Source organism: Mytilus trossulus, chromosome 7, assembly GCF_036588685.1.
Source record: "Mytilus trossulus isolate FHL-02 chromosome 7, PNRI_Mtr1.1.1.hap1, whole genome shotgun sequence".
NCBI classification, from domain to species: Eukaryota; Metazoa; Mollusca; class Bivalvia; order Mytilida; family Mytilidae; genus Mytilus; species Mytilus trossulus.
Window position 1 is genome coordinate 53,009,552 of NC_086379.1, and position 26,979 is coordinate 53,036,530.

Here is a 26,979-nt window from a genome sequence, read left to right on the forward strand (position 1 = left end):
TGATTTTGGGAGTTTTGGTTTCAACAGTTTAGGAATTAGGGGCCAAAAAAGGGCCCAAATGAGCATTATTCTTGGTTTTCGCACAATAACTTTAGTTAAAGTAAATAGAAATCAATGAAATTTAAACATAATGTTTATGACCATAAAAGGAAGGTTGGTATTGTTTTTGGGAGTTTCGGTCCCAACAGTTTAGGAATTAGGGGCCAAAAAGGGACCCAAATAAGCATTTTTCTTGGTTTTCGCACCATAGCGTTACTATAAGTAAATAGAAATCTATGAAATTTAAACACAAGGTTTATGACTATAAAAGGAAGGTTGGTATTGATTTTGGGAGTTTTGGTCCCAACAGTTAAGGAAAAAGGGGCCCAAAGGGTCCAAAATTAAACTTTGTTTGATTTCATCAAAATTGAATAATTGGGGTTCTTTAATATGCCGAATCTAACTGTGTATGTAGATTCTTAATTTTTGGTCCCGTTTTCAAATTGGTCTACATTAAGGTCCAAAGGGTCCAAAATTAAACTTAGTTTGATTTTAACAAAAATTGACACCTTGGGGTTCTTTGATATGCTGAATCTAAAAATGTACTTAGATTTTTGATTATTGGCCCAGTTTTCAAGTTGGCCCAAATCGAGGTCCAAAATTAAACATTGTTTGATTTCATCAAAAATTGAATAATTGGGGTTCTTTGATATGCCAAATTTAACTGTGTATGTAGATTCTTAATTTTTGGTCCAGTTTTAAAATTGGTCTAAATTAAAGTGCAAAGGGTCCAAAATTAAACTAAGTTTGATTTTAACAAAAATTAAATTCTTGGGCCTCTTTGATATGCTGAATCTAAACATGTACTTAGATTTTTGATTATGGGCCCAGTTTTCAAGTTGGTCCAAATCAGGATCTAAAATTATTATATTAAGTATTGTGCAATAGCAAGTCTTTTCAATTGCACAGTATTGTGCAATGGCAAGAAATATCTAATTTCACAATATTGTGAAATAGCAATTTTTTTTTTAATTAAAAGTTATCTTTCTTTGTCCAGTATAGTAAGCAAGAAATATCTGCAAGAATTTTTTTTAATTGGAGTTATCTTTCTTTGTCCAGAATCAACTTAAATCTTTGTTATATACAATATACAATGTATATTCACTTTTTACTGCCAACTGATAAATTTAAATAATCTTTACCATTCAGTGATAACAAGCAGTTTTTTTACATCTTAATATTTTATGATGTATTTAAATGAGTAGTAATTGTTGCAAACTCCATTAGAATATTTTAATTGAAATCAGTTTTGGAATAAGGGAAAGGGGGATTTGAATAAAAAATTAGGATCAATTTTTCTCATTTGAAATTTCATAAATAAAAAGAAAATTTCTTCAAACATTTTTTTGAGAGGATTAATATTCAACAGCATAGTGAATTGCTCTAAGAGAAAACAAAAATTTTAAGTTCATTTGAATACATTCATTCTGTGTCAGAAACCTATGCTGTGTCAACTATTTAATCACAATCCAAATTTAGAGCGAGATCCAGCTTGAATGTTGTGTCCATACTTGCCCCAACCGTTCAGGGTTCAACCTCTGCGGTCGTATAAAGCTACGCCCTGCGGAGCATCTGGTTTTTAATTCCTCTTAAACCATAACTGGCCTGAAAGAGCCGTATGGTATCTTGTTTAAAGTTATCATTTTTGTCTTCTTCAACTGACCAACACATCTGCAGTGGCTGATAGAACCCACTTGTCGGAAGTGATCAGATTTGACTGATCTAGAAAGTGAGTCAGTCTGCCACCCACTGGCATTTGAGGACAAGCAGTTGGCAAACGCTACTTCTCCGCTCCGCAATATAGTACTAAAGAAGAGGAAGAACATCATTTACTAGACTTCTTCCTCTTAACGACTTTATCTTTTTTTTCATTACCAACTGATCTCTTGGGTTGATGTGACGATTGAAAACTAGTAGAACAAAAAATATTATACTGGATGACACGCCGTCCAGGATTAAATGGTGACAATCGGTTCTTGTCAAGGACACAACAACACCGATTTTATCAGGTGTCCCAAAGATCCCCCCGATTTTGTTTTTTGTCCATTGATTTACGAGTTTTGAACAGCAGTATACTACTGTTGTCTTTATTTATCACCACCGGACCGGAATATCTGCTGGTGGACAATCTGTCCCCAAGGATTCTACTAGTCCGGTAGCCTAACAGCATGAAAACTAGTAGAACAAAAAATATTTACTGGATGACACGCCGCCCAGGATAAAAATGTGTCAATCGGTTGTTGTCAAGACACAACAACACCGATTTTATCAGGTGTCCCCAGTATCACCCTGATTTTTATTTGTTATGTCCATGGATTTACGAGTTTTGAACAGCGGTATACTAATGTTGCCTTTATTAACTAGCTTCATCTTGAAATGTTCAAAAAGGGAGACTGGATAACTTATCCTTTTACTAATATAAAAAACAGAGTCTCATTAAGAGGCTTTAAGATAAGTGCATCATCCCATGTGAGGTTGGAAAATGTGCCCATAAAAGGAAGTTGTGTAAACACAAAGACTGGGTCCACCAATTGAATGATATATTTTAGTTCATCGAACTCCTCTCCTTTGTCATTTAATAAAGATCAAACAGCACCTAAAGAAAAGAAATTTACTCCTCAGTTTCCACATTATTGCCCTCTTCACTGGATATAGTGCTATAAATAATCGACAGTCTTTCTTATCAACAAGAAAAGGATGGTTACCCTATTCCAGGTTATGTTTGAATTGGGTCATGGTCTTAGTCAATGGTCTTGAAGTTCCGTACGGATTGACTTGACAAAAACATCCTAACCTTCTTTGCAAATAAAGTGATGCCCTACAAGAGTTAAAATGTATGCCTGAGAAAGGTGAGTAGGAAAACGTCCACATATTACCGTGAAAAGTATCGCTCCCCGAATCTGAAGTTACTGCAAAACTTCTTCAGTTTAATCTCAAAGCTGTCTACAGGCTTTCTAATATCAATTGAGACCCAAAATGCATCAAGACGTAGACGTAAGCAACTAAAGGTCATCGTATAGCTTTCGGCAAAGAGCAAAACCCACAATGTGTAGAATGTAAAAAAAGAAATCCGTGACTACCGATATTTTGTATGTATCTTGAACATTGATTTCCACAACTTTATTTTGTGGAATGCAACTGAACAAAAATCGTCCAAATTTTAATCTAATTGAATTAGGAATAATGCACAGTGATTGAAAGAGCTGAAATACCGCTGTCGCGTATGACTATGGTAATAATAAAGAGGCTATTTTGTGTTTATGTACCCTTCTGTAGCCATTTTTGTACGAACTTTTCAAACTTCAATTGTATCAAAACTACAGATATCATGAATAATAGAGATAGGCCATTTTGTACATATTCCAAGGGGAAACTTGATGCAAAGCATTTTTTTTTACTGTTTCATTGCATTTAATAGAAAAAGAAGACTTTGTGGCAAATAAATCAAGATTTTTATAGAAAATCCACAGCCTTTATCCTTGTTCTCTCATATTTGGCAATTTGATGACTAGTAGTAATAGGATTATTGCATGCAGCGCTAGCATTGATTTCCTTAAAACAACTTTATAAATGTAGTCATTGGTTAAAACAAATATAAATATGGCCAAAATCAAGTACACTTTTACACAGCACGAGGTGTTTGGGAATTTACAGGTTGCTTAGAACTTTTTGTAAAAAATAAACACTAGCACATCATAGAAAATCATGTGAGTAACTTATGTTTCAAATTTTATAACAAAAATCTCTGTATTAAAGGCTGTGGATTTTCTATAAAAATCTTGATTTATTTGCCACAAAGTCCTCTTTTTCTATCAAATGCAACGAAACAGTAAAAAATAATGCTTTGCGTCAAGTTTCCCCTTAGAATATGCACTAAATGGCCTATCTCTTTTATTCATTATATCTGTAGTTTTGATACAATTGAGGTTTGAAAAATTCGTACTAAAATGACTACAGAAGGGTACATAAACCTTAATAGGTTCCCAAGTAATACTGCAAATCAAAATCTTTGCCTTCTTTATTCTACATAAAACTGAAGCCATCCAGAAAACGATGTTCGTCCATCATTTCGGCTATAGACACTCCCACTAGGAGTATTGAATTTGCTTGTTCGGACAAAGCATACATCACCTGCAGTCATGCTAACGACAACAGTCGAAGAGGAGGTTGAAGTATAGTGATATTTATTATTCGAATATGTTGCGCCAATGACTTCTTGATTCTTCACAATTTCAGTAGGAATATCTGAATTGCTAGACGGAATTGTTGAATACGAAAAAATATATAGTCCTGGGGTTGGAGCTGTGAATCTTCCACTTGAATGATTGTATGAGTTACCAAAATTGACAATTACATTGTCGTATATCAGTGTGTGTCCAACTCCTGGATTACTTTCATCTTTTGTCATGTATGCATAAAAAGCTGGTGTCGCTCCATTCGACCCTGGAATTTGAAACGGATAAGAATGTACATGTATATTTCATAAATGGTTGTAGATAACAGTTATGTATCATTTAAATTCAGATTAAATACAGGTAATATAAGATACATTCGGTGTTTTATGCAGATTGAGTGGACATGGATGTCTTTCTATATCCTCATACCGGTATTTGCGAACATGTAAAATATAATTGACACTTACATATTGGTCAGTTTTTCGAACTTTTATAGATTTACCTTCATTGTGTGTTATAATGCTAAAAACGAAAAACCAACGGTGTGCAAATACTGAGGGAGTTATATTACTAAAAGTTATCGTATAATAACAATCTATTTTTGTGTCCACTTTGCTCGAAGGAGTTTGAACATTAGTTTCTTAAAATTATTTCGTTTCGTCTTCCGAACAATTGCAATCAATTTACGTTCGTGCTGATCCATAAAACCGATTCGGTTATTTACGACCGAATTTGTTCAACTGTTTTAAAAAGTATTCATCAAGAAATAGCTGTCAATCTGCCAACTAGACATTTACATGGTAAACTCTATTTACAGTCATCTCTTTGCAACAAGATACATTTAAACGTACAAGTTCATTTGTTCTTCCATAGCTTTTTAAAAATTTCAATGATATATGCAAACTAACGATGTAGGTGTACCAACCTATTCCCTTGAACTGTTGCAATATAGATTCCAGTATATGTATCCTTTCTTCTTGGTTATCCACTCTGTTGGTCAGAAATATATTTGCACTTTTTATCTCCCTCAACTGTTGCTGCGTTTCATACTTCAAATCCTGCAATTGTAATATTTCTTTTTGAACGTTAAATTGTTCATTCTTTGCCTGGAATTCTAACTTATCCAAGCTCTCGAACTTCTCGTTCTTTTCTTGATTATTAGTTGAAATTCCATTGATGAAACTCAACAGTAAATATAAAACTGTTGCTACACTTTTTCGTGTAAAAATCATTGAACTGATTGATTTCGTTGTTTATGTATAATATTTAACAGTCTTCGGACACCAAATTTAGCGAGAGTGTTGAAGAAATGTGTTTAAATAATTTTAACGTCATCATTCGTATTTTAAGTGATAAGAGAGTGTGTTTACTTTAGTATTTTCCAAACTTTACGATTAGTAAGAAAACAACATGCCTGTCCTAAGTTAGGAACTTCGTCAGTTGTTGTCTTAAATATAACAAATATTATTTTTTTTTGTGTTTGTTTTTGTCATTTAAAGATATTTTTTTTTAATGCAGATCTTTATGGTACATGTATTGACAAAGTTCAAAATTGGTCCGCTTTGGAGCTTCGCATATTGTAAAGATACCTGCCAGTTGAAGACTGTATGTTGACCTTTAGGTGTATTTCTTTTAATCTTTGTCGTTTCGTTACTATCTAGTTAATACAAACAGTAAATCTGCTTTTATTCATGGTAAATAGATTTAGAAAAGGTATGTATTTTCTTTCAAATTACGTTATATATCAACTTCAAAAGAGAATCAAATTAATAAACTCATCATAGATACCGGGATTGAAATATATTTGCGCCAGACGCTTGTTTCGTTTACAAAAGATGCACGAATAAAAAAATGTTAAAGGCTATCGTTGCATCGTTGCATTGTCGTGTTGTCTTGTGAATGGGATGTTAAACCTGAAATCATTCTAGCAGTTTTATTGTGTTGCATGGTTGGTTCGCTGAGACAGATGAGGAAAATCAGAAACCGAGAAAATAGTGTCTTATTAGTATGAATTAAGACAACACATAAACAAACAATGATTTAAATTAATATTAGTTGATTAATAATAAAAATACATAATATGAATTGTTCAATGAGAAGCAAGAGACCTCTATATGCTCTTGAGAGTATCTTTTGTTGCAGTAGGGGTTAAATATCACGTATAATTTTTAAAATTCATGAACCGATAGTCAAAACATAATCATATTTGTGTTAACTGGTTATTAGAATGTGAATGCTGATTATGCGTTAGTTAATTAGACACCTTTGATTTGAAATATTATTTAATAACACATAAACAGTAATGCATTGGCAATTATCAGTTCTGTTTATTGCGAGTGTGCAGAAAGTTATCGCTTGTGAAATGAACTTTTCGAAAAGAGATTTTTTAAGCTTTCCAATCGTAAAGTTTCCGTTTCTGAAATAATCGAGAGGTATTTATATAGTCAAACAACAAACGATATGGGTCATTATCAAAAAAATATGCAAAACTATGTTATTTGGTATGTTTAAGGCAAAAGACATGATTATATATCAAAATTTATCAAAATAACACTTGCATATGTAATGGGGTATTTCCAGAAAAAATCCTTTCAGACCTGAAGTATGACTATTATTTATACCATTTGTTACTTTTTATTGCATTTTGACACATACAAACATTTTTTAATGATTTGGGAGGTGTATGTTGGTTTTATAATATAAAAATAAATCACCAAAAGGAAAAGTCTCATTTTTAAAGTCAATGGTGTAACCAAAATACAAATTGGTAGGATAAAAGTTATCTTTTTCAAGATTTCAGCAGTTGCAATAGTTTCTACCTTAGCATTTTTACCTAATGTAAGCATGTTATGCAATAGAAAACAAACATTTATGTTGAAATTTAGTGAAAAAAACTTAAAAGTAAGTAAAAGCTATATCATAATTGAAAATAGTCATGGTGTACCCTTACATTTTTTGAAAACATTTCAGGAACTTTGAATTATATAATATATTGATTATAGAAACATGCACCAGTAACAACATATAGAATAGGGGAATGGAGCACTTATTTCGTAAATAATCTTCAGTTACACCTTAAATCAGTGGTGTTACTGTAAATGGTGAGACCATTTTGATAAAATAACACCATTGACCAGTTTAGTAACACCACTGTATATATCATGACAATCAGCATTGTTTTAACAATAGCATGTATTACATATACAAAGTTTTCACAAACTGTTGCATGCTAATAACACCAATGACACTACTAGTATTTAGTAACACTATTGACATTTTTAGGTATTGATGTTATGTTATATAATTTGAGATATTTTAGCCTAAGAATTATTTTTTTCATGTTTTTCTCTTGCTCGGTGTTCTTTGTGTTCAGTACTTATTTGAAATGTGATGTCAATGGTGATACTTTTGTGTCATTGGAGTTACTGAAGGGTCAGTGGTGTTACTATATAAAAATGCGACAGTTTTATTTTTAATTATAAATGAAAGTGTTTTTAGGTCGTGTACGAAGGATTGGGTATATTATTATTATTTAATCTGATACATTCACATATATTCAGTTTAAGTGTATTTTTTAGTATTCACAACGACCATAATTAGGACAGTCTGGTATATTTTTACGACAATGTATTCTAGAATTCATGTTTGAATAGAATGCACAGCTATATGAATAGTGCCAATAAGTCGTAATTCAAACCTAAACAACAAATTGTAACAGTTGTTTGATGTTAAACGATAATATTTAGTTCCTAAATGTATGCTTTAATTGGTAACACCATTGAAACGATTCTATCAAAGATCGACACAATTTTTTAAACAGTGTCATCATTTTCAAAATATTACCTAGTCGAAATTTGCACTTTTTTTTATAATATATATATCTCCCAGATTGCATGTACGGTATCCGAGAACTTATCACTTATGTCTTCTACCATAGTTCCTTTGATAGAAGTTTAATGTCCTTGAACAAACAGTTTCCAATGGTTAAATTGAAATCATTACTTCTAAAGTTTTCACATACACTAGGAGAAGGATTTTGTTGACAGTTATAGATTATTGTGCCACAGTGTTAGCGCAATAATAGAACGAATGTTACAATTTGACGATTCATCTGTTTAATACAGCGTTGTAGATAAACTCATCATAGATACCAGGACTAAATTTAGTACATACGCCAGGCGCGCATTTCGTCTACAAAAGACTCATCAGTGATTCTCGAATCCAAAAAAAGTAAAAAAAAAAAAAAAAAAAAAGGCCAAAGAAAGTACGAAGTTGAAGGGCATTGAGGACCAAAATTCCTCAGATAGTACATTATTGTAAAGGATTACTCTGTACGCGGTACTTGTGTTGACAATGGTATTATTTTGCATTTAAGCCTGGTATAATATATATAAACCTAATAATGAAAACAAGTTAATGTATATCAATCAATCAATTACTTATTAGCTAATTCTATCCCTTAATCGCGGAAGCTTCGACCAATAGATATGTATTATATAGTTCCAGTGGACACCGAAAGCTGATTTTAGTGTACCGGCTGCCGTATATTGATGATTTTAGTTAATCATGAAAAATTAACCACTGGTACATCCCGGAAGAATCTCTATTATAAAACATCATTTTATATATATTAAAACTAACTGCTTTCTGAAATATTAAACCTTTGTATATGTACTAATACTAGAACTTCATTTTCTAAATAAAAGGGTGTAAAAAATACTCAATATATGGTCCGCAGTAAAGAGTATTGTGTTGTCCAGTCAGTGTGTTCGTTCGTTCGTTCCGTTTCAGGTTAAAAAAAAATGTGATATTTTTGAAAATAATGTGGATTAGTGGCCCTCCAATTCAAAAAAATCCGAAGTTCAAGAGTTACCTGAAACCCAAAATTGTCCAAAATAAGGCAATTTATACATGGTGCTAGAAGTTGGAATGAATCTTTTAAATGGGGGCTTTATATTATCAGATATATTAAATGAAGGGGACCGAATTTATAATACTTGTATAGATTATTTCTGGGACGGTTTTTAGGCTGTGTTTAAATTGTTAAATGTTACAACTGCATGAACCATGTGTATTTTCAAGCAGCGTGACTGAGTATTGCCTGCAGACTAGCAGGTCTGGGCTAGGGCACAGGCACTAGACGTTCTGTCAATAGTATAAAAATATTGGCAATTTCTTCCCATTGCCAATATTTTTATACTATTGACAGATCTATATTCTATATATGGACACTATTTTCTTCCCATTGCCAATATTTATACTATTGACAGAACGTCCAGTGCCTGTGGTCACAATAAGGAAATGAGAAACACAACATTGCAAAAAGCAATACTGTGGGATGTTCTAAACAGAAATTCCTCGATCTAATCGTTATTAGATTGCAACAATTTATAAATTATAACATTCTTTCTCAACTATATGCACTAAATGGTGGAAAAAAGTAAAATCACAAAAATACTGAACTCCGAGGAAAATTCAAAACGGAAAGTCCCTAATCAAATGGCAAATTTAAAAGCAAACACTTCAAAAAAATGGATAACAACACGGATATTCAATGACCAGAAACTTCAATTATTAAAATAAGAAGACAATCAATTATAGCGTTGTTTTCAAACTTTTAATATTCAATTTGATGTGTTCTCAGTCTTTCAAATATGGTATGTGTCAACTCCATATAGAAATAGCATTTGCTTCAGAGGCTTTTCCATCCTGGTATCTAGACTATGATGAGTTTATGACAAAATTAAATCCTGGTATCAATGATGATTTTATTTATTTTCAACCACTATAGGTCGATGCCATTGCTGGTGGAGTTTTAAATCTCCGAGGTTAATTATCACCAGCCCTGTAGTCAGTACTTCTGTGATGACATGAATTATCATTGATATGGTCATATTTATAAATGAACTGTTTACAAAATTTTTGAATTTTTGAAATATTAAGGCTTTTCTACCTCAGAAATAGATTACCTTAGCTGTATTTGACAAAACTTAATGCTCTTCAACTTGTTCGTACTTGGCCTTTTTAACTTTTTCGGATTCATGCGTCACTGATGAGTCTTTTTTGAAGAAGAAATTTACGTGTGACTGTCTGCCGTACATGCAAAATTTAATCCTGGTATCTATGGTATGTGTCAAATCCATATATAAATAGCATTTAATTCAAAGGTTCTTCCAAACAATTCATATTTTATTCGTAAATGAACAAATTACGAGGGGTGGGAGTAAGTTTACATGTGATGTCAGTGAATATAAAGACTAAAATCAGTTATCTAGGTATGTATATTTTCAAGATAAAAAATGCATAAATGAATCATAACTGCTATTATGAGAAAACATTTAGTTCACAATTTGGTCATGTTTGACCTTTCAAGTTCTTAATTGTCTAGGTTATTGGTTATGTGCATTTCTCTTGGTCTACTATGTTATTCATTAAAATAGCTAAAATATTTAATAATTGGTTTTAAAAAATTGACCCATTCACTAATTTACAAACAAAACTTAGCAAGTTACAGGCAATAAACCTTGCTTCAAGGAAGCTGAAGTCAAATAATATAGAATAAGATTGAAATTAGATATACAGATGTTAATACAACTGCATACCAAATATCATTGACCTACCATTAATGAATCCTTTAAAACTGACTTAATCGCAAACTTAAACAAATTGTTGTTACCTCTGCTACAAACAGCATGCATAAGTGTTGCCTTTCTCTTTCGTCAAGACATGTCAAAATTCATCTTTGAAGGCGTTTTTAGTTATTTGTACATTTTGTGTAGTTGATCCTCTTTTATTTAAATTTTGTTCTTTTCTTTATCTATTATATATTCAAGATAGGTGCCACATTTGAAAAATATGAGAAAAATCTTTATAAGGAAATATTTTGTTCAAGAAAACATCCTACTATTTTGATACAGATGGACAGAGTACATCTTGACATTCGGAAAACTTTTCTATTGTGCTAGATTTTTTTTTGGGTTATAATTTCCAAGATATTAGACAATACTTCATGATTTGACACCTGTCTTTCATTTTGATCCATGCATGGTGGCTTAGTTAGTTAGTAGCTGGGATCATCAGACATTGTCAACAAAAATATTCTAAGGATAATTCAGGCTTAATTCTATCCTGAATTGCCAACTTGTTTCAAAAGAGAAGGATTTTGTTAAAAGTTTAAAGGCAGTAAGGGTTGCCGACAGCCATCAAGTGACAGCAGTTATTCTGGTGAGTTTTCAGATTGAAATGTGGTGTACATATGTCAATTGGACAGCAATACAATAAAACAACATAGAAAATAAAACGTAAGAGGTAAACATGTAATCTTCAGTTTACTATTCCATATGTCATGCTCTGTAGCGTCACAATTCAGGACAAGCGGTATGTAAATTTCAATACTACAAAACTGCAATTAAAGAACAAATAACACTATAGATGTTAAAACAGATAACCATTGATTAGGTTTTCGAATTCAGGCCGTCACTCTCACATATATTTTTTTAGCTCAACTGGCCTAAAAGGCCAAGTGAGCTTTTCTCATCACTTGGCGTCCATCGTCCGTAGTCCGGCGTCGTTAACTTTTACAAAAATCTACTCCTCTGAAACTACTAAACCAAATTAAACCAAACTTGGCCACAATCATCATTGATGTTTCTAGTTTAAAATTTGTGATTTTTGACCCGGCCAACAAACCAAGATGGCCGCCATGGCTAAAAATAGAACATAGGGGTAAAATGCAGTTTTTGGCTTATAACTCAAAAACCAAAGCATTTTTAGCAAATCTGACATGGAGGTAAAATTGTTTATCAGGTCAAGATCTATCTGCCCTGAAATTTCCAGCTGAATAAGACAACCCATTGTTGGGTTGCTGCCCCTAAATTGGTAATTTTAAGGAAATTTTACTGTTTTTGGTTATTATCTTGAATATTATTATAGATGGAGATAAACTGTAAACAGCAATAATGTTCAGCAAAGTAAGATTTACAAATAAGTCAACATGACCAAAATGGTCAGTTGACCCCTTTAGGAGTTATTGCCCTTTATAGTCAATTTCTAACCTTTTTTTGTAAATCTCCATGATCTTTTACAAAAATCTTCTCCTCTGAAACTACCAGGCCAAATTAATTCAAACTTGGCCACAATCATCATTGATGTATCAAGTTTAAAAATTGTGTTTTTTGACCCGGCCAACCAACCAAGATGGCTGCCACGCCTAAAAATAGAACATGGAGGTTAAATGCAGTTTTTGGTTATTACTCAAAAACCAAAGCATTTAGAGCAAATCTGACATGAAGTAAAATTGTTTATCTGGTCAACATCTATCTGCCCTGAAATTTTAAGATGAATGGACAACCCGTTGTTGGGCTGCTACCCCTGAATTGGTAATTTTAAGGAAATTTTGCTGTTTTTGGATATTATCTTGAATATTATTATAGATAGAGATAAACTGTAAACATCAAAAATGTTCCGCAAAGTAAGATTTACAAATAAGTCAACAGGACCAAAATGGTCAGTTGACCACTTTAGGAGTTATTGCCCTTTATAGTCAATTTTTAACCATTTTTCGTAAATCTTAGTTAACTTTTACAAAAATCTTCTCCTCTGAAACTACTGGACCAAATTTTACCAAACATAGCCAGAATCATAATTTGGCTATCTAGTTTAAAAATTGTGTTTTGTGACCGGGCAAACCAACCAAGATGGCTGCTACGGCTAAAAATAGAACATAGGGGTAAAATGCAGTTTTTGGCTTATAACTCACAAACCAAAGAATTTAGAGCAAATCTGACAAGGGGTAAAATTATTTATCTGGTGAAGGTCTATCTGCCCTGATATTTTAAGATAAATCGGACAACTCGTTGTTAGGTTGCTGCCCCTAAATTGGTAATTTTAAGGAAATTTTGCTGTTATGGGTTATTATCTTGAATATTATTATAGATAGAGATAAACTGTAAACAGCAACAATGTACAGCAATTTAAGACTCCAAAATAAGTCAAAATGACCAAAATGGTCAATTGACCCCCTAAGAAGTTATTGTCCTTTATAATCAATTTTTAACAATTTTCATAAAATTTGTAAATTTTTACTAACATTTTCCACTGAAACTACACAGACAAGTTCATTATAGATAGAGATAATTGTAAGCAGCAAGAATGTTTAGTAAAGTAAGATGTACAAATACATCACAATCACCTAAACACAATTTTGTCATGAACTGTCTGCTTGCTTTGTTTAATTCACATATACCAAGGTGAGCGACACAGCCTTTTTAAAGCCTCTAGTTTAACTCAACACTCCTTTTAATAAATCTATCATGGGAAAAATAAAAGATAGAGAGAATTTGGTGACATTAAAAACAGAGAAGAAAAACAATAAAATATATTTTTAACTTTTTGTTGTTCCTTACCAGCCAACATTTAATTCTTTGAAAGATCTCAAGGAACTGAATACTTTTTATGCCATTCATTCATCTTTGACACATTCCCCATTTCCATTCTAAATTTTATAAACAGAATATACTTTCATTGAAATACTACTTGACCTTGAGATCCTCATACTCTGTTTTCTGTGACTTCCATCAATGACGTATGAATATTCCAGGAGCATTAATAGACTACATTTACTTGTATAAGTATGTATACTAAAATATATTGTTTCATGTAATTTATTTGTTATAACAAATATAAAAAGTGTATTGTCTGTTAACAATTATAAATAAGATGGAATCACAATAAAGTAAAAACCACTAATTTTCAATAAATAATTATGTTCTTTATAAGGCTATTAATAACGTAGTACATTCTATTTCCAGTAAATGCTTATAGTTTTTAAAAACATGGTTTCTCTTCTAAAAGTAATGAATGGCACTTCAAATTTGTGTTGTAATTACATATGATAGTCAGCATCTAATCCAAAACGAAAACAAAACTAAATGCTATCGTAGATGTCATAATGTCTAGGTCACTTTGTTTAGCCTCTTTTAAGATGTCTTATGTTAGATAAACTAATCTTTCTTTCCTTCTTCTTTTTCCTGTAATGAAAAATAAACAAACTCATTATCGATTCTATGGATTTTTCTAATTTTAATTAAGTCATATATACTACTCTTGGTTAATTTCCAAACATTTCGGTTTACTTTTTCATTGGTCAAAATTCAATAAAACAAAAGTTTCCATTTTTATCAAAGAATTAACGCAAGTTTCATGTTTAATTTTTTTTCAAATTGAAATGTCGTGATTGACGAAAAGATGTATGTCACTAGAGTTCAAGGTACAATATACAGTTTAAAAGGAAATAAAAACCTTAATCTATTCTATTCTAAAATTTCAAGATAAAACCACAAACATGCAAAACTATATGATGATCATAATTTTCCAATTACAACACTTTGACAAAAGCAACTATTCACAGTATTCCAGCTAGGATTTCAAAAGGGCAGGGTGCCAGTCCTGAAAAGGGCATTTAACGCGCGTTATGATAATATGAAAAGGGCATATTTTAATAAAAGATGTTAATCAAACATTGTGTTTATTCGTTGAATCACAGGTTATACAAGAACAACATCATTTGCCCATATATAGAACTCTATCTTTCTACTTTTAAGGCTGAAAAACTTGTCAAGCAGCTTGTCACACAAGTTTTTTTTATCATTGCTTGGCACAGTTGAACTTAAAATATGCAGTATGTTTTGAAAGGTGACCTGTTTCATACTGTTTCTATAGTCTGCCACATTTTTACCAGTTTCACCTTTCTACCCCTGCTATGCTTAATGGCAATACAGCACATAACAGCTGTGCTCAATAAATTGCACAACTTTAGGATATATAGCAACAGCGAAAAAAAAATTGAATCAAAAATAAAGAATACAGAAAAAGATGACCAAGGCACCCTACCAACACTGCTACTAAGACCCTCTTTAACTTTTCCCATAACTCAAAATAAATACCTAAACATATATATTCTTAAGCAAGAAGTATGTAGACATATTTTAGAATATATGTAAATGGGTTACTCAATGCTAGGAAAAAAATCAGATTGAGTTATCTTTCTTTATTCGTGTGTGCTACTTCTTTGGAGGATTATAAACAGCACGTAAATATGATGTAAATATGATCACAATATGGCGGCCGATTTTGTTATTTTCGTATCAAAAATGAAGGCAGTCAATGACAAATACGTCTGATTTTTTGTTTTTTCATGGAAAACAAGTAAAACAATGTCTTCAACGAGTTTATTATGGTTTTCAACTTTCTGTCATTACGTTTCCTCCATGAAACTACGGCAAACATCGCAAATTGTGCCAAAGTTGTTGTAAGCACATTTCTTCAAAGATAATTGCCGACTGACCGATTCTATTTGAATGAATTAATGTTGATCACTAATGACCCATCCGATAAACGGATTACCTATAACAACAGATTATGACACCAGTTGTAACCGTTGATTAGCTTGGGGTTGTAAACAAAGTCAAACTTTCCCCCAGGTAAAATTTAGTAATTAGCGTATCATATCAATTATATACGAACAAATTAATATGCAATCGATCTTCAAAAAAGGCAGGGCGCCTGGGAAACTGTAAAAAGGGCACAGGGAGCCACTCGGAAAAGGGCGGGCGCCGCGCCCTCTGAAAAAGGCCTAGCTGGAACACTGATTCAATTAAGGAGTACTATTTTTACTTTTTTTCATGTTACATATATTTGTATTTTTTTTTGCCAGTACAACCTACTAGTAGTGAAGTCTAAAAACCATAAAGCAAACACAAAATTCATTTATAAAACAGAAATTTCCTCACAGATTTTTTTATTTTGCCACTGTGACAGCAAAGAAAAAAACACATTTTTGGCAATCACCATAAACAGTGCCCTTTCCTGATAGATAATACTAGTGCATTGTTGTGTACCATGCTCCATACTAAAGTGCTTTTATATGAATGTTCATAAACACGATCTTACAGTTTAAGGGTATCCTTCATATTTTTGAGACCCTCCTGAACCATTAGTCTATTTAATAAATAAATCATTGCAAGAATATTAAAATGCACATAGTCATTTGTATGTACTAGACATGTTGTGTTCATATTCTATGATAATTATGTCAGCATAAGATTTTTAACAACAGACATGTGTCTACAATACATCAATCCTAAAATTGCCAGAGTCTTAACAAAATGTGATTAAATTTATAAGACTACAAAAATCTGCCATGAATACCAAAATCTCTATATTAAGATATGATAACAGACAACATTTGAGTTTTTTCTAATACTTGAAAAAGTATGCAATATAAATTATGTCAAAATTGTCTCCCCTTAAGGAACATAAAACTTACAGGTTGTCCATTTGCCTTTTCTTCACCCTCTTCTTCTTGGATTGGTGATTGCTAAAAGAAAAAATAATCATATTAATTTAAGTATTAATTAAAACAATTATAAAATTTTTAAAAACTAAAGTCCTTTGTTTAATTTTTAAAAAATAAATATTATCTGAACATTGTTTTTTTACAAATCTCAAATTAACTAGGTACACAGTCAAAAAAAGAACATTTCTAAAATGAGAACCTTCAGGTATGAAAATAAACCAACCTTTCCCTTGTCTCCCTTGTCCATGTCGTCTTTTGTCGCTTGTCGTCTCTCGTGTAATTTCTTCTCTTCTTCAATAATTTTATAGAATTCTTTTTCTGCCTTTGTGTACAAGTCCTCTTCATTATATTCTTCCCCTTCACCTTTAGTTTCACCTTCATCCTAAAAAATTAAATGAGAATAAAAAAACCAAGTTGATCCTTTTGATGATTTTTCTTATTTGAATTAGAACAACTGTTTCAATGCATAAACCCAATCAGAAACACATTAATGTATTTTCACAATCTGGAACAGCTTTTGCATTTTTAAAAACTTAAATTATATAGATATGAAATTTGTAAAAACAATTATACTGTTAGTGTTGAGATACCTGAAGATCAACTACTGTGGATTCATTATTATTTCGTTGGATACCAATTTTCGTGGCTTTCGTGAGTACAGGTGAACCACGAAATTAAAAGTGCAACGAATAACAAATTTTTTATAGGCTTGTATGTAGACTTTGTCAAAACCACGAAATTAAATATCCACGATCATGAGGTTTTCCTTAATCCACGAAAATTGGTACCAACAAAAATAAATGAATTTACAGTTCTTCAAAAGCATTACCTTATCTTTGTCCGCTGAACTCTTTGATCTTTCTTTCAATTTCATTTCTCTGTGTCTTGCATCTAGGATCTTTTCTCTTCTTGTTTCTCTTTCAAACATCTAGAAGAAAACAAATCAAAAAATAGTGAAAATCAAATTATTATATCAGGGTATAAGTCACAAAAAAAACCCATACAAAATACTTAGAATACACTGAATCCCACCTCAGACATTTCCTATCTTTTTTGTTTTATGATATCTATGAAATCTGCTGTCAGATGTAAAGTTTTTTCCAAAAACATTTTATACTGACTTTGAAATAATATAATTGTCTTGTGTTACCAATTGGGCAATTATTTTTCAGATGCTTTGCTGATAAATTTCATAACAAAATATAAGCATTTTGGTTCATCTAGGGATAATACCAAAATACATGGAATTAAAGTACCTCTTTTTTCACAACGATAACTCATGATATAATGTACTTGAATAATATTAACAACTGCATCAAGAATTCATAATAAGAAAACTAAAAATTTAACATTCAGAAATCAATTTGTATTTTAAATAATGCATAAATTTAAACTTCAGTCATTTAAATTCACAGATTATGATAATCTACATATTTTTTACTACCACATTTACAGGAACTACACTAATCACACTTTCACTCTTGTTTAATAGGTCTCAGTTATAAATGTTCCTAACTTTGATAAAAAAAAATTATACTAACTGCTGTAACTAAATTCTTTTCATTTCTCTGTAATGAGTATAAACTGTCTGATAGTTCTAACAATGTTGTTGTTCCTGAGTGTGAACCACACGACACCAATCTACCTTGTTCTTGTACACGTATACTATGAAGAGGCTCATCACACACCTAAAAAGAAATATATTATGTTCAATTAAAATTATTTAAAATAAACAACACTTAAATATCATACTATAATAAACTTCTGTATCAAATTAAAAATTTTAACTTTCTACTTTTAGACAACTTTTTGAGTCATGCTTATACTGTAACATTGCTGTAGAAGAAAATTTGGGGCTGTTTCCTTCAGACACTAAAAACCCAGTGCCCCTTTTTATCAATTTTGATCCTTATTCTCAAATAGGTCCTAAGGGAATCCTAAGTGCAGAAAACAAACACAATAAATGAGTTTGGTTGAAACACTTTTATCAGTTTGAAGGAAGTTTTGATACAAGCTAGTTTGTTCTTAGAGCAAAGCTATACACTGAATTTTTAATACATGTACCTTTCCATTATCCCTAGTGAGGGAATAACAAAAATCCTCATATATATCAGTGTGGATATTTCAAATTCCCTTAATTGTTACCTTGTAGTAGCTAAACAACTATAATCTAACTTATTCAATATCTACCAAAGGGACATAACCATTTGTCCACAGACATAAGTTGTTGAGATTAATATCTGCATAATAAATGTTTACCTGTAAACTGAGTGTAGGATCATTTTGTTTAAATATAATATCCCAAACATCCAATGTACCGTCCATCTTAGTAATAAAGAACACTGAGGGTCTGACAGGACTCCAACATCCATCGGTAAGGTATGACTGGTATTGTCTGTAATAAACAAATCAGTCAATATTTTTCTAGACAGTTGTATTACTCATTTCAAATAAATATATGATTGGTCAACATCAATAATAGAACTTTGAAAGTCAGAATTACAACAATTTTGCATATGATGAACATTACCTCAAGCATGCCTGGATAAATTTACATTACAATTTTGTTTGGTTTAACAACAGTTAGCTCCCTTCGGTTTTTGGAAGATTTTGGAATTTGGAAATTCTTTTTTTATGAGTTACGGGACTTAAACCATAAATATTTAAGATGATTTTTTGGTGCTTCAGGATATTCTACTACAAGATTTTATTATTGACTTTTAATAGTTTTCTATTTTTCTTGAAAGTAATTTTTATTTGTGATTATTTTTTGTCTACTCTTTGGTGGGACTTTTGTCTTTGACAAATTCTTGTTTCCATTTTCTAGTCTATAATTGTACTCTAGGCAAAGCTGTTATCAAAGTTATTATCAAGACTTTTTACAACTTGTTTATTCTGGCATCTTTTTTCAATATCTCTTAAAACAGAACTGTACATATTAAAATATTTTAATATATTCTATGATATAAACATACTTTGTCCACATGATTGATGATTCTCTAATATCTTCTGACCAAATCTAAAATTATAACAAAAATACATGCAATTACAAATACATCCACTTGCAAAGTCAATATAACAAAGAAATATCTTTCGAAATTTTTTCATTACTTTAAAATCTCTTTCAGAAAATAGGAAATGAAATAAATGTACACTGTATATAAAGATAGAAATGGAAATAAATAAAAGATAGTTGCAACTTTACAAATTTTTCACATTTTTTAGGCAACCAATAATCGCTACTGAATAAATTTGTGAAACAAAAACTTGACAACAATCTTTTGACTTCTTGTTAGAAAGATCTACTCAATATCCATTATTCCTTCTTGAAAACTAAAACCTACCCTTGCTTTCCAATCTCCAACACTGAGGAAGTTTTTAGGGAAGAATGGATTACGTTGTAATGAGTATACTGGACCAAGATGACCGTTATATTGAGCTACTATTTTCTCTGCTGGTGTTTTGGCTTTTCTGTTACATGACATAATTGTTCCTTGTTCACATCCTACCATAAATTTAGTTGGCTGTAAACAAATAAAATGTATGAGTTATCTCCCATTTGTAAAACTACTATTGTTATAATGATAAAATACATAATTCCCATATCCTTTCTTCTTTTGGTGTCAGAATCCTATTAAATACTAAAAATATTTATAACTGACAGTATATTACATTTTAAAGAAACATGTATTTTATGCAATTGTCCTACAAGTGAGAGGTTTGTGATATTAAATGTTATCCATCAGCAGGATAATAATTATATTAATATGATTATTTAAGTAACCTTTACAAAATCAAATTTTTGTCTATCGGGGAAGACAGAGGTATTATTCTTCAACAACATGATGCACATACCATTGTAGGTTCATATTCTAATGACATAGCTCCCATTGCTTTTGTTGGATCTTGTTTCTTTGTAGGGTCTAAGTATAATTTTTCTGTTGGTTCTCCCATTTTCCTGATGTCCCACCATAACACTTGACCATCAGATGATGCTGAGAAGCACTCTGTTCCTGTTTTAGACTGGATCCAGATGGTTTTGTATGCAGGATCTCGATGACTTTGTTCAATAGGTGATATTTCTACTGGTTGTGAACCTTTCCTTGTATCCCAATAAGCTGAAAAAGTAAGTCTCAAAATGTATTCTTATTTCAAAGATAAGAAAGGATATATATAGGTGTACATATTAAGTAAAAATAAGTAAATAACAATAAAATATAAGAATAAATTCATGCTATCTAACTACAATGCTGATAAAATTCTACATTGTTTCTGATTGTTTCATGTATCTTTAATATTTGGTAAGTTTCACAAGAATATCTCATTTATTTCAAAAACCATATACAAGGGTTTTTTTCAATTAACAAAAATTGCAGATCCATAAATCAACTTACCTATCTGACCATTGTAACAACCACCAAGTAATATATGAGAATCTTTTGGATTATATTCAAGACATACTAATGGTGAAACAGGCTTCAGTACCATTTCTGGTTTGTTAGGATTTTCTGAAATGAGAATATATAAACGTGATGTTTGAATAGAGAATAAGCCTATTGAAGTAGAGTTATGATACTTATCGATAATGAACTTAATTATGTAAAAACATATATGTAGAATAGGGCGAAAAAAGTTGATTAAATTTTCTGGGTTTTTTTAATAAGAAAAAGTCCAGAAAAATTGTAAATTACTGTCTGATTTGAAAACCAATTCATCTGTGAATTGTTTGTAAATACATGTATATATGAAATATAGATTAATTGATATTGAAGTTTTTCTTCAATTTGGCTTTGGTTCAGAATGCATAACAATAAATTTATGATAACCTTGGAAAAGTACCATATTCAATAAACAAGTGTACTGCAGTGGAAATGAGCTTAATTCTTTGTATACTAAATGAATTCTAATCAATAATTAAAGGACAATTCTATATCATCCTATTTCTGTCCCATGTTAAGAAACTCTACATCAGTGTTTTCTGGTTTTCCATGATCATGTTTTCTGAACATCAGATAAGCAGCATATTTATTTATATTTATTCACACTTACCAACATCCCAGATATAAGACTCCATACTGGTATCTGGTGTTGATCCTTGGAATTCCAAGTTACAGTAAGCCACAGCCAGTTTCTTTGGTCCATCAGGAAACCAGGACATATGTGTTGCTGTACGTTTGATTTCATTTGGATCTCTGAAGAAAAATCATCAAATATGGATAAACAAGATGTTTGATTTTTAATTAATAGAGGTACATTATAAAAAACACAAAATTGCAAAGTGGGTATTTTTTAAGTAATGAATAGCAAATGTATTGTAAGATGTTTACCTGAATACATTGATAGTCTTTGCTGAGGGTGTTTCATCCACTAAATCTCCTTCTATATCTTCAAAATATTCTTCATATATGTCTATTGCATTATTCTGTTTGATTCTGCTTTCCATAATCTGAAATAACAAAAGTAAATTATCAGATTTTTTTGTATGACTTTATGTTGGTATGAATACATACATATAGTTTTGTAAATGTTTCCCACTCAAGATTTACTTTCATGATCTAGCTTACAGTAAAACTTTTGGTTTCCAACATGTGATTGATGCAATCATTGGTTAATTTAAAATAGAAAATAAAGAATATTTGGTTTACAATTATACATTCATGTTTGTGTTTAGCATTAAATATTCTTACATTTTCAGTATGCATGACTTTTAAATTCTGATATATAGTTTAAAATTTTCAATCATTTTTATCCAATTTATACAGAGAAACAAAATAAACAGAACTTTAACATGAGAGCAATACATTTTAATTAATCTTTTTCACAAATACAAGCTTTCCCATGTCAGAACTTACACTTCCGAGTTGTTGAATTGTGTTGATATACATTTCATCTTTTTCTACTTTCTTTCTGTATCTGGACACTTGTTCTACTTCAGCTGGATTAACATCTTTTGGCCAACCTCCTTCTGTGTGGTTTATTCCCCGTGATCCTGTCTCAAATCTTTCTGTGTTAATCTACAATTCAAGTGAAAACTTTCATAAGTACCTAAAAGAGACTTCAGTCTATAAGGATAAAACATACAAGTTTCCTTTGATGCACCAAAACTAGTACTACACAATTACTGGATCCAACTCCTATTATAAATTATCTACAAAAAACACCTTTAAATCTTAAAATTGAACAATAAAATGTATTTTTATTTTATTCACTTTTTTTGCTGAAGTTATGTTGCACTGACATACTATATGTATTCACATAAAAAAAAATCCAGGAAAAAAATGTTCCTTTAAAAGTTATGATATACATAAGAAAAAATGATAAATTCTTATCCCCAAATATATACATCACAACTTTCCAAGACCACTACATGTATGCATCTATTATAGCCTTTTACCAAAGAAACCCATAAACTATGTCGTTTTTGTGCCATTTGGAAATTTTATGTTTTTTTAATAACCTTCAATAACACTATTGAATATTACCTCATGCTCTGACATTTCCTGGACACATTGTATACCAATGTCAACAGGATTTCTTTCAATATATTCCTGTGCAATAGATGGATTTGGTGCAATATCAACATGAAGTTCTGCTGGTCTGTCGGAGAAGTTACATTGTCGGCCAAATTCAGACCTCTTCTTTGTGTATACATACTGTATCTCCATTTTGTTTTGTTATGCTCTGAAGAATAAAGTTTGCTTTAGAAAAAGAAATTTAATTGAATGTCTAACAAAACCTAAGACACAAATGGTTATTGGACATCAACACAAACATTTCTTTTCAATCTGTACAATGTTTAATAAAAATTTAAAACCTTAAGATACAGGAAGTGACTGCCTACTATATCCGAAAATCCATGATACAGTAACGTACAGTTCTACTCTACATTTAAAGATTGAGACTAATTCTCATATTTTTCCACAGGCAATTTTAAAAAGGGCCCAGGGGGTTCCCAATCCAGGATAATGAGGGGGTTCCAGCTAAATGTCCCCATTCAAATGCATCGATCAACAAAAAAAAAGGGGGTGCAACCCACAGAACCCCATCAACCTTTCCCCTGCATCAGCCACTTGTTATATATTTAGATATATATGTTTTATATATGTGTATTAAATTCAGTTTTATATGTTTAACAGAATTGTACTAGGGATGTCCGGAAACGCCTTTTTGTGTTACACTCTTCTCTTTTATTAAATGACATTATAGTAAGATGTGTTTTTGTTCATGAGCTAGTCGCAACCCCAACACTTAAATTATTAACACGAGGCGATTTTGTTACACACTGATGGGTTCTCATTCCTTTTTTTTTGTTATTTTTCGTTAAATATTATAAAGATTTCTGTGAATTTAGAATATCTGGTAATCAAAAAGCATGTTGATGAATAAACAAACATTAACAAATAACCTTTGAGAGCTCATCAGTTAATCATATACATGTACAATGTAGCCCAAATTGCAAAATACTGTACCACATTCAATGCAAAAGTTGTAACCATGGGCATATTTGTCTCTTGCAAAAGTTGTTTTGTTTGCATACTTTAATTCTCTGTAAGATGTTTTTAATGGATCTTTATTGTTCACAAAGAAAGTAGATTGTTAAAAACTTCAGAGTTCAGTATTATTGTCAAAGCAACAACATGCACCATGACCAGATGACTGCAAGTCTTACATTTTTTAAACTGTAAAAACTTAAACGCAGGATGCTTTGAACAAATCTTTAGAATACAACAATAAAGGGCGTCCATAAAGTGCACACAAATTCATTAAATTATTTACCTCTTGATTGTTGCTTTTATTTAGTGTTTCATGTATGTTCTTCAGTTCTTTCACAGCCAGATATGTGTTGTCATTAGTTACTCTAATACTGTCATGCTCATCCGTTACTTCCGTCTGCTTTGAAAAAGGAAATAAGTAAAACTATGATTTAAAAACCGAATTAATTTTTTTTTAATAAATTTGATGTGCAAAAAATGAAAGAAAGCATGTACATTCATTTCAATGAATATCAGACAAGAGATTTATAAAAAATACTAAATCAGCAAAACGGAGATTTATGTTTACAACAAATTTTTTTTTGAAATTCTAGATTCGTTTTATTTAAGAATTTAAATTCGTAAAATGTAGAGCACCTGTCAACAAACATGGCGCTGTCCAGTATCGAAAATATTTTTTTACAAGCCAGGTTGTATTTAGGCTTCTGAATGAATCTGACTCTGGGTTATTGTCCTTTTACAGGGGATAAAATGTCAATTGGTGGTTATTTTTTAGCAATGAGAGAATTGAAATTAATGTTTGAGAAGATGGATATCTGTTTTGGTTGATTTCTTCGACTTCGGGGCGGAGTATTAGTCAAATAGGCACCTGATTAATTCGGCATCAAGAGAAAAAGTCAATTCGACCCCGGTCATTTCGTCACCAAGAGAAATAGTCAAATCGGTATATAGTCAATTCGGCACATTTTAAAAGTCATTTTGGCATATGAAATCAAATTATTTGGGATACAATTTTAGAACTTATTTTTGTTTATAATATAGATATAAGAATATGTGTTATGAGTGCCAATGAGACAACTCTTAGTCCAAGTCATAATTTGAAAAAGTAAACCATTATAGGTCAAAGTACAGATTTCAACAAAGGGGGCTCACATGGAACAGCAAGCTACAAAGGGCCTCAAAATGACATGTAAAACCATTATAAAAGGAAAAATAACAGTCTGATCTATATAAAAAAGAAGAAACACTTATGAACCACATCAATATTAAAGGGAAACTTCACAAAAAAATCAAAAATTGATATTATGTCCATTCTGTATAAAAATGCTCAAATTTATAAATATTAAAGTTTTATTCCGCTAGATAAGAGATCACCATCGATTTTAAATTTTGAGTATCAGTTCTTTGCGTTCCGCCATTTTGTTATCTTGTCCAAATAAAAATCACGATATGTCTATAAACCACAAAGAAACAAAACTACAGTAACCGATGTAGTCGTAATAACGTGTCGATATCTTGTCAATCGTACGGTTGTTTTATCTGACTAACTAACTTGATTCGGAAAATGTTCTTATTTTTTTTAATAACCATATAGTCTGTTATTTTTAAACTGTTAATATTGGAATTAGTTAAAAAGTCAAAGTTCAAATCATAAATAAGTGTTCCGTGAAAATTGTTTTCGAAAATCTAATTCGTTCATAATTCTTTAAAGTAATATACTTTATTCAAATAAATTAGGATCTTCGCTCCACTGATCACCCGCATGGCTTAAGGTATTACTCCCAAAGGTATTGTGAGGGGTGCAAGGTGACACGACCAGGTATTCAAGCGATTTCCTGTCGGGCCTGCAAGTTCATGCATCGTTTCACTTCTGTAGGTATTGATCAGTGTACACGGCCGATAACTTATAACTTTCCATTTTGAACTATCAGGTGCATGTATAATATACATCTCTGTCTTGCGTGTCCGAAAGTGATATAATATACTAGTCATTACTTAACTCATACGCTTGTTTATAAATAAAATTTCTGGTGTAAAGAATATTATTTATAAAAAAAAAAAATGATACCAAAAAAAATAAAAAAAATAAAAAATGAAGATATACAAATATACGTATTTTTTTCCAAGGGTTAATTTGGGAAAATCAGAGACATATAATTGTATTATATGTCTCTGGGAAAATGTAATATTTACTCGTTGTCAATAGTAAAGGACATATTTGGATCATTCCAGAAATGTTGATTAAAAAATGTGCGCACTAGTCGACGATTCGTTTATACGCCCGGATAGAAAGTTACGGAACTACAGCGCAATTTAAAATATATACATGTATACATTGAACATAAGAAAGAAACATACATTTTGTGCAAATTGGGGTAAAAGTTTTGTAAATAGACTAGTCCACGTATACCAACAGTATGTAATCATCCAATTCGATAGACTATTGTATACCAAAAGAAGAAGAAGAAGAAGAGGACCAATTTGATTTAAATACAGGTCGATCTATAACTTGCTTTGGTTCATCGAAGTTATGAACATAGTAAAATCACAGATTTATATATCAATTAGATTGTTCTCGAATAAAGAAAGAAATTCGTCATCACCACAATTGTTCCGACATATGCAACTGGACGTACACTAATAATCCCCGAGGGATGTGAATATTTTCTAGGAAAGCTATTGAGTATTAAAGTTTCAAATCATTTTCGGGATTTATTTTCTTTCTTGATATTCAATGACAGCAAATTTAAAGAATAAACAGCTTGTCAGATATTTGTCCGCTTTATTGGGTATTCTTGCCAGTTGAACAGACTTATAATTACATTCAAAAATAGGGAAAGATGACATTAAATTCGTTGTCTTTTGTTTTTAAACATCTTTGGTCAAATAGTTATTAAGTATTATACGTTGTGAGACG

General features: G+C 31.2%; 3 protein-coding genes across 4 annotated transcripts in view; 1 reads left to right on the forward strand and 2 right to left on the reverse strand.

Annotated features, from left to right (window-relative positions):
• Positions 1 to 4,041: 4,041 nt before the first annotated feature.
• LOC134727132 (complement C1q-like protein 4) lies at positions 4,042 to 5,472 on the reverse strand. The gene is made up of 2 exons (XM_063591515.1): positions 5,140 to 5,472; positions 4,042 to 4,482 (listed from the first exon to the last, which is right to left on the reverse strand). Exons 1-2 carry the CDS (start codon positions 5,444 to 5,446, stop codon positions 4,058 to 4,060), a joined length of 732 nt encoding a protein of 243 aa, XP_063447585.1. The 5' UTR covers positions 5,447 to 5,472; the 3' UTR covers positions 4,042 to 4,057.
• An 8,388-nt stretch (positions 5,473 to 13,860) lies between these two features.
• Positions 13,861 to 24,467, reverse strand: LOC134725287 (dynein intermediate chain 3, ciliary-like). 2 transcript variants are annotated; one of them, XM_063588978.1, is made up of 15 exons: positions 24,346 to 24,467; positions 23,052 to 23,250; positions 22,422 to 22,583; positions 21,897 to 22,015; positions 21,619 to 21,761; positions 20,964 to 21,077; positions 20,425 to 20,687; positions 19,914 to 20,093; positions 19,545 to 19,588; positions 18,829 to 18,964; positions 18,111 to 18,257; positions 17,399 to 17,497; positions 16,793 to 16,951; positions 16,540 to 16,590; positions 13,861 to 14,242 (listed from the first exon to the last, which is right to left on the reverse strand). In XM_063588978.1, exons 2-15 carry the CDS (start codon positions 23,232 to 23,234, stop codon positions 14,216 to 14,218), a joined length of 1,827 nt encoding a protein of 608 aa, XP_063445048.1. In that variant the 5' UTR covers positions 23,235 to 23,250; positions 24,346 to 24,467; the 3' UTR covers positions 13,861 to 14,215. The 2 variants fall into 2 exon arrangements, with proteins under 2 accessions (XP_063445048.1, XP_063445047.1); XM_063588977.1 differs by lacking the exon at positions 13,861 to 14,242 and adding an exon at positions 16,160 to 16,211.
• Positions 24,468 to 24,659: 192 nt separating this feature from the next.
• LOC134725288 (AP-5 complex subunit zeta-1-like) overlaps positions 24,660 to 26,979 on the forward strand; it is a 30,250-nt gene continuing 27,930 nt past the window's right edge. The window contains exon 1 of the mRNA XM_063588979.1: positions 24,660 to 24,751. Coding sequence (XP_063445049.1) covers positions 24,711 to 24,751 — 41 coding nt within the window. The 5' untranslated portion in view covers positions 24,660 to 24,710. The remainder of the gene's footprint in view (positions 24,752 to 26,979) is intronic.

Bases quoted from the DNA above. Each gene is read 5' to 3' on its own strand.
- LOC134727132 (XM_063591515.1), bottom strand. From the start codon at position 5,446: ATGATTTTTACACGAAAAAGTGTAGCAACAGTTTTATATTTACTGTTG. The intron at 4,483-5,139 runs GTTGGTACACCT...TTCAAATTCCAG, and splicing joins GCAACAGTTCAAGGGAATAG to GGTCGAATGGAGCGACACCA.
- LOC134725287 (XM_063588977.1), bottom strand. From the start codon at position 23,234: ATGGAGATACAGTATGTATACACAAAGAAGAGGTCTGAATTTGGCCGA. The intron at 18,965-19,544 runs GTATGTTTATAT...TGTTTATTACAG, and splicing joins TCATCAATCATGTGGACAAA to ACAATACCAGTCATACCTTA. The intron at 18,258-18,828 runs GTAAACATTTAT...ATTTCTTTTTAG, and splicing joins ATCCTACACTCAGTTTACAG to GTGTGTGATGAGCCTCTTCA.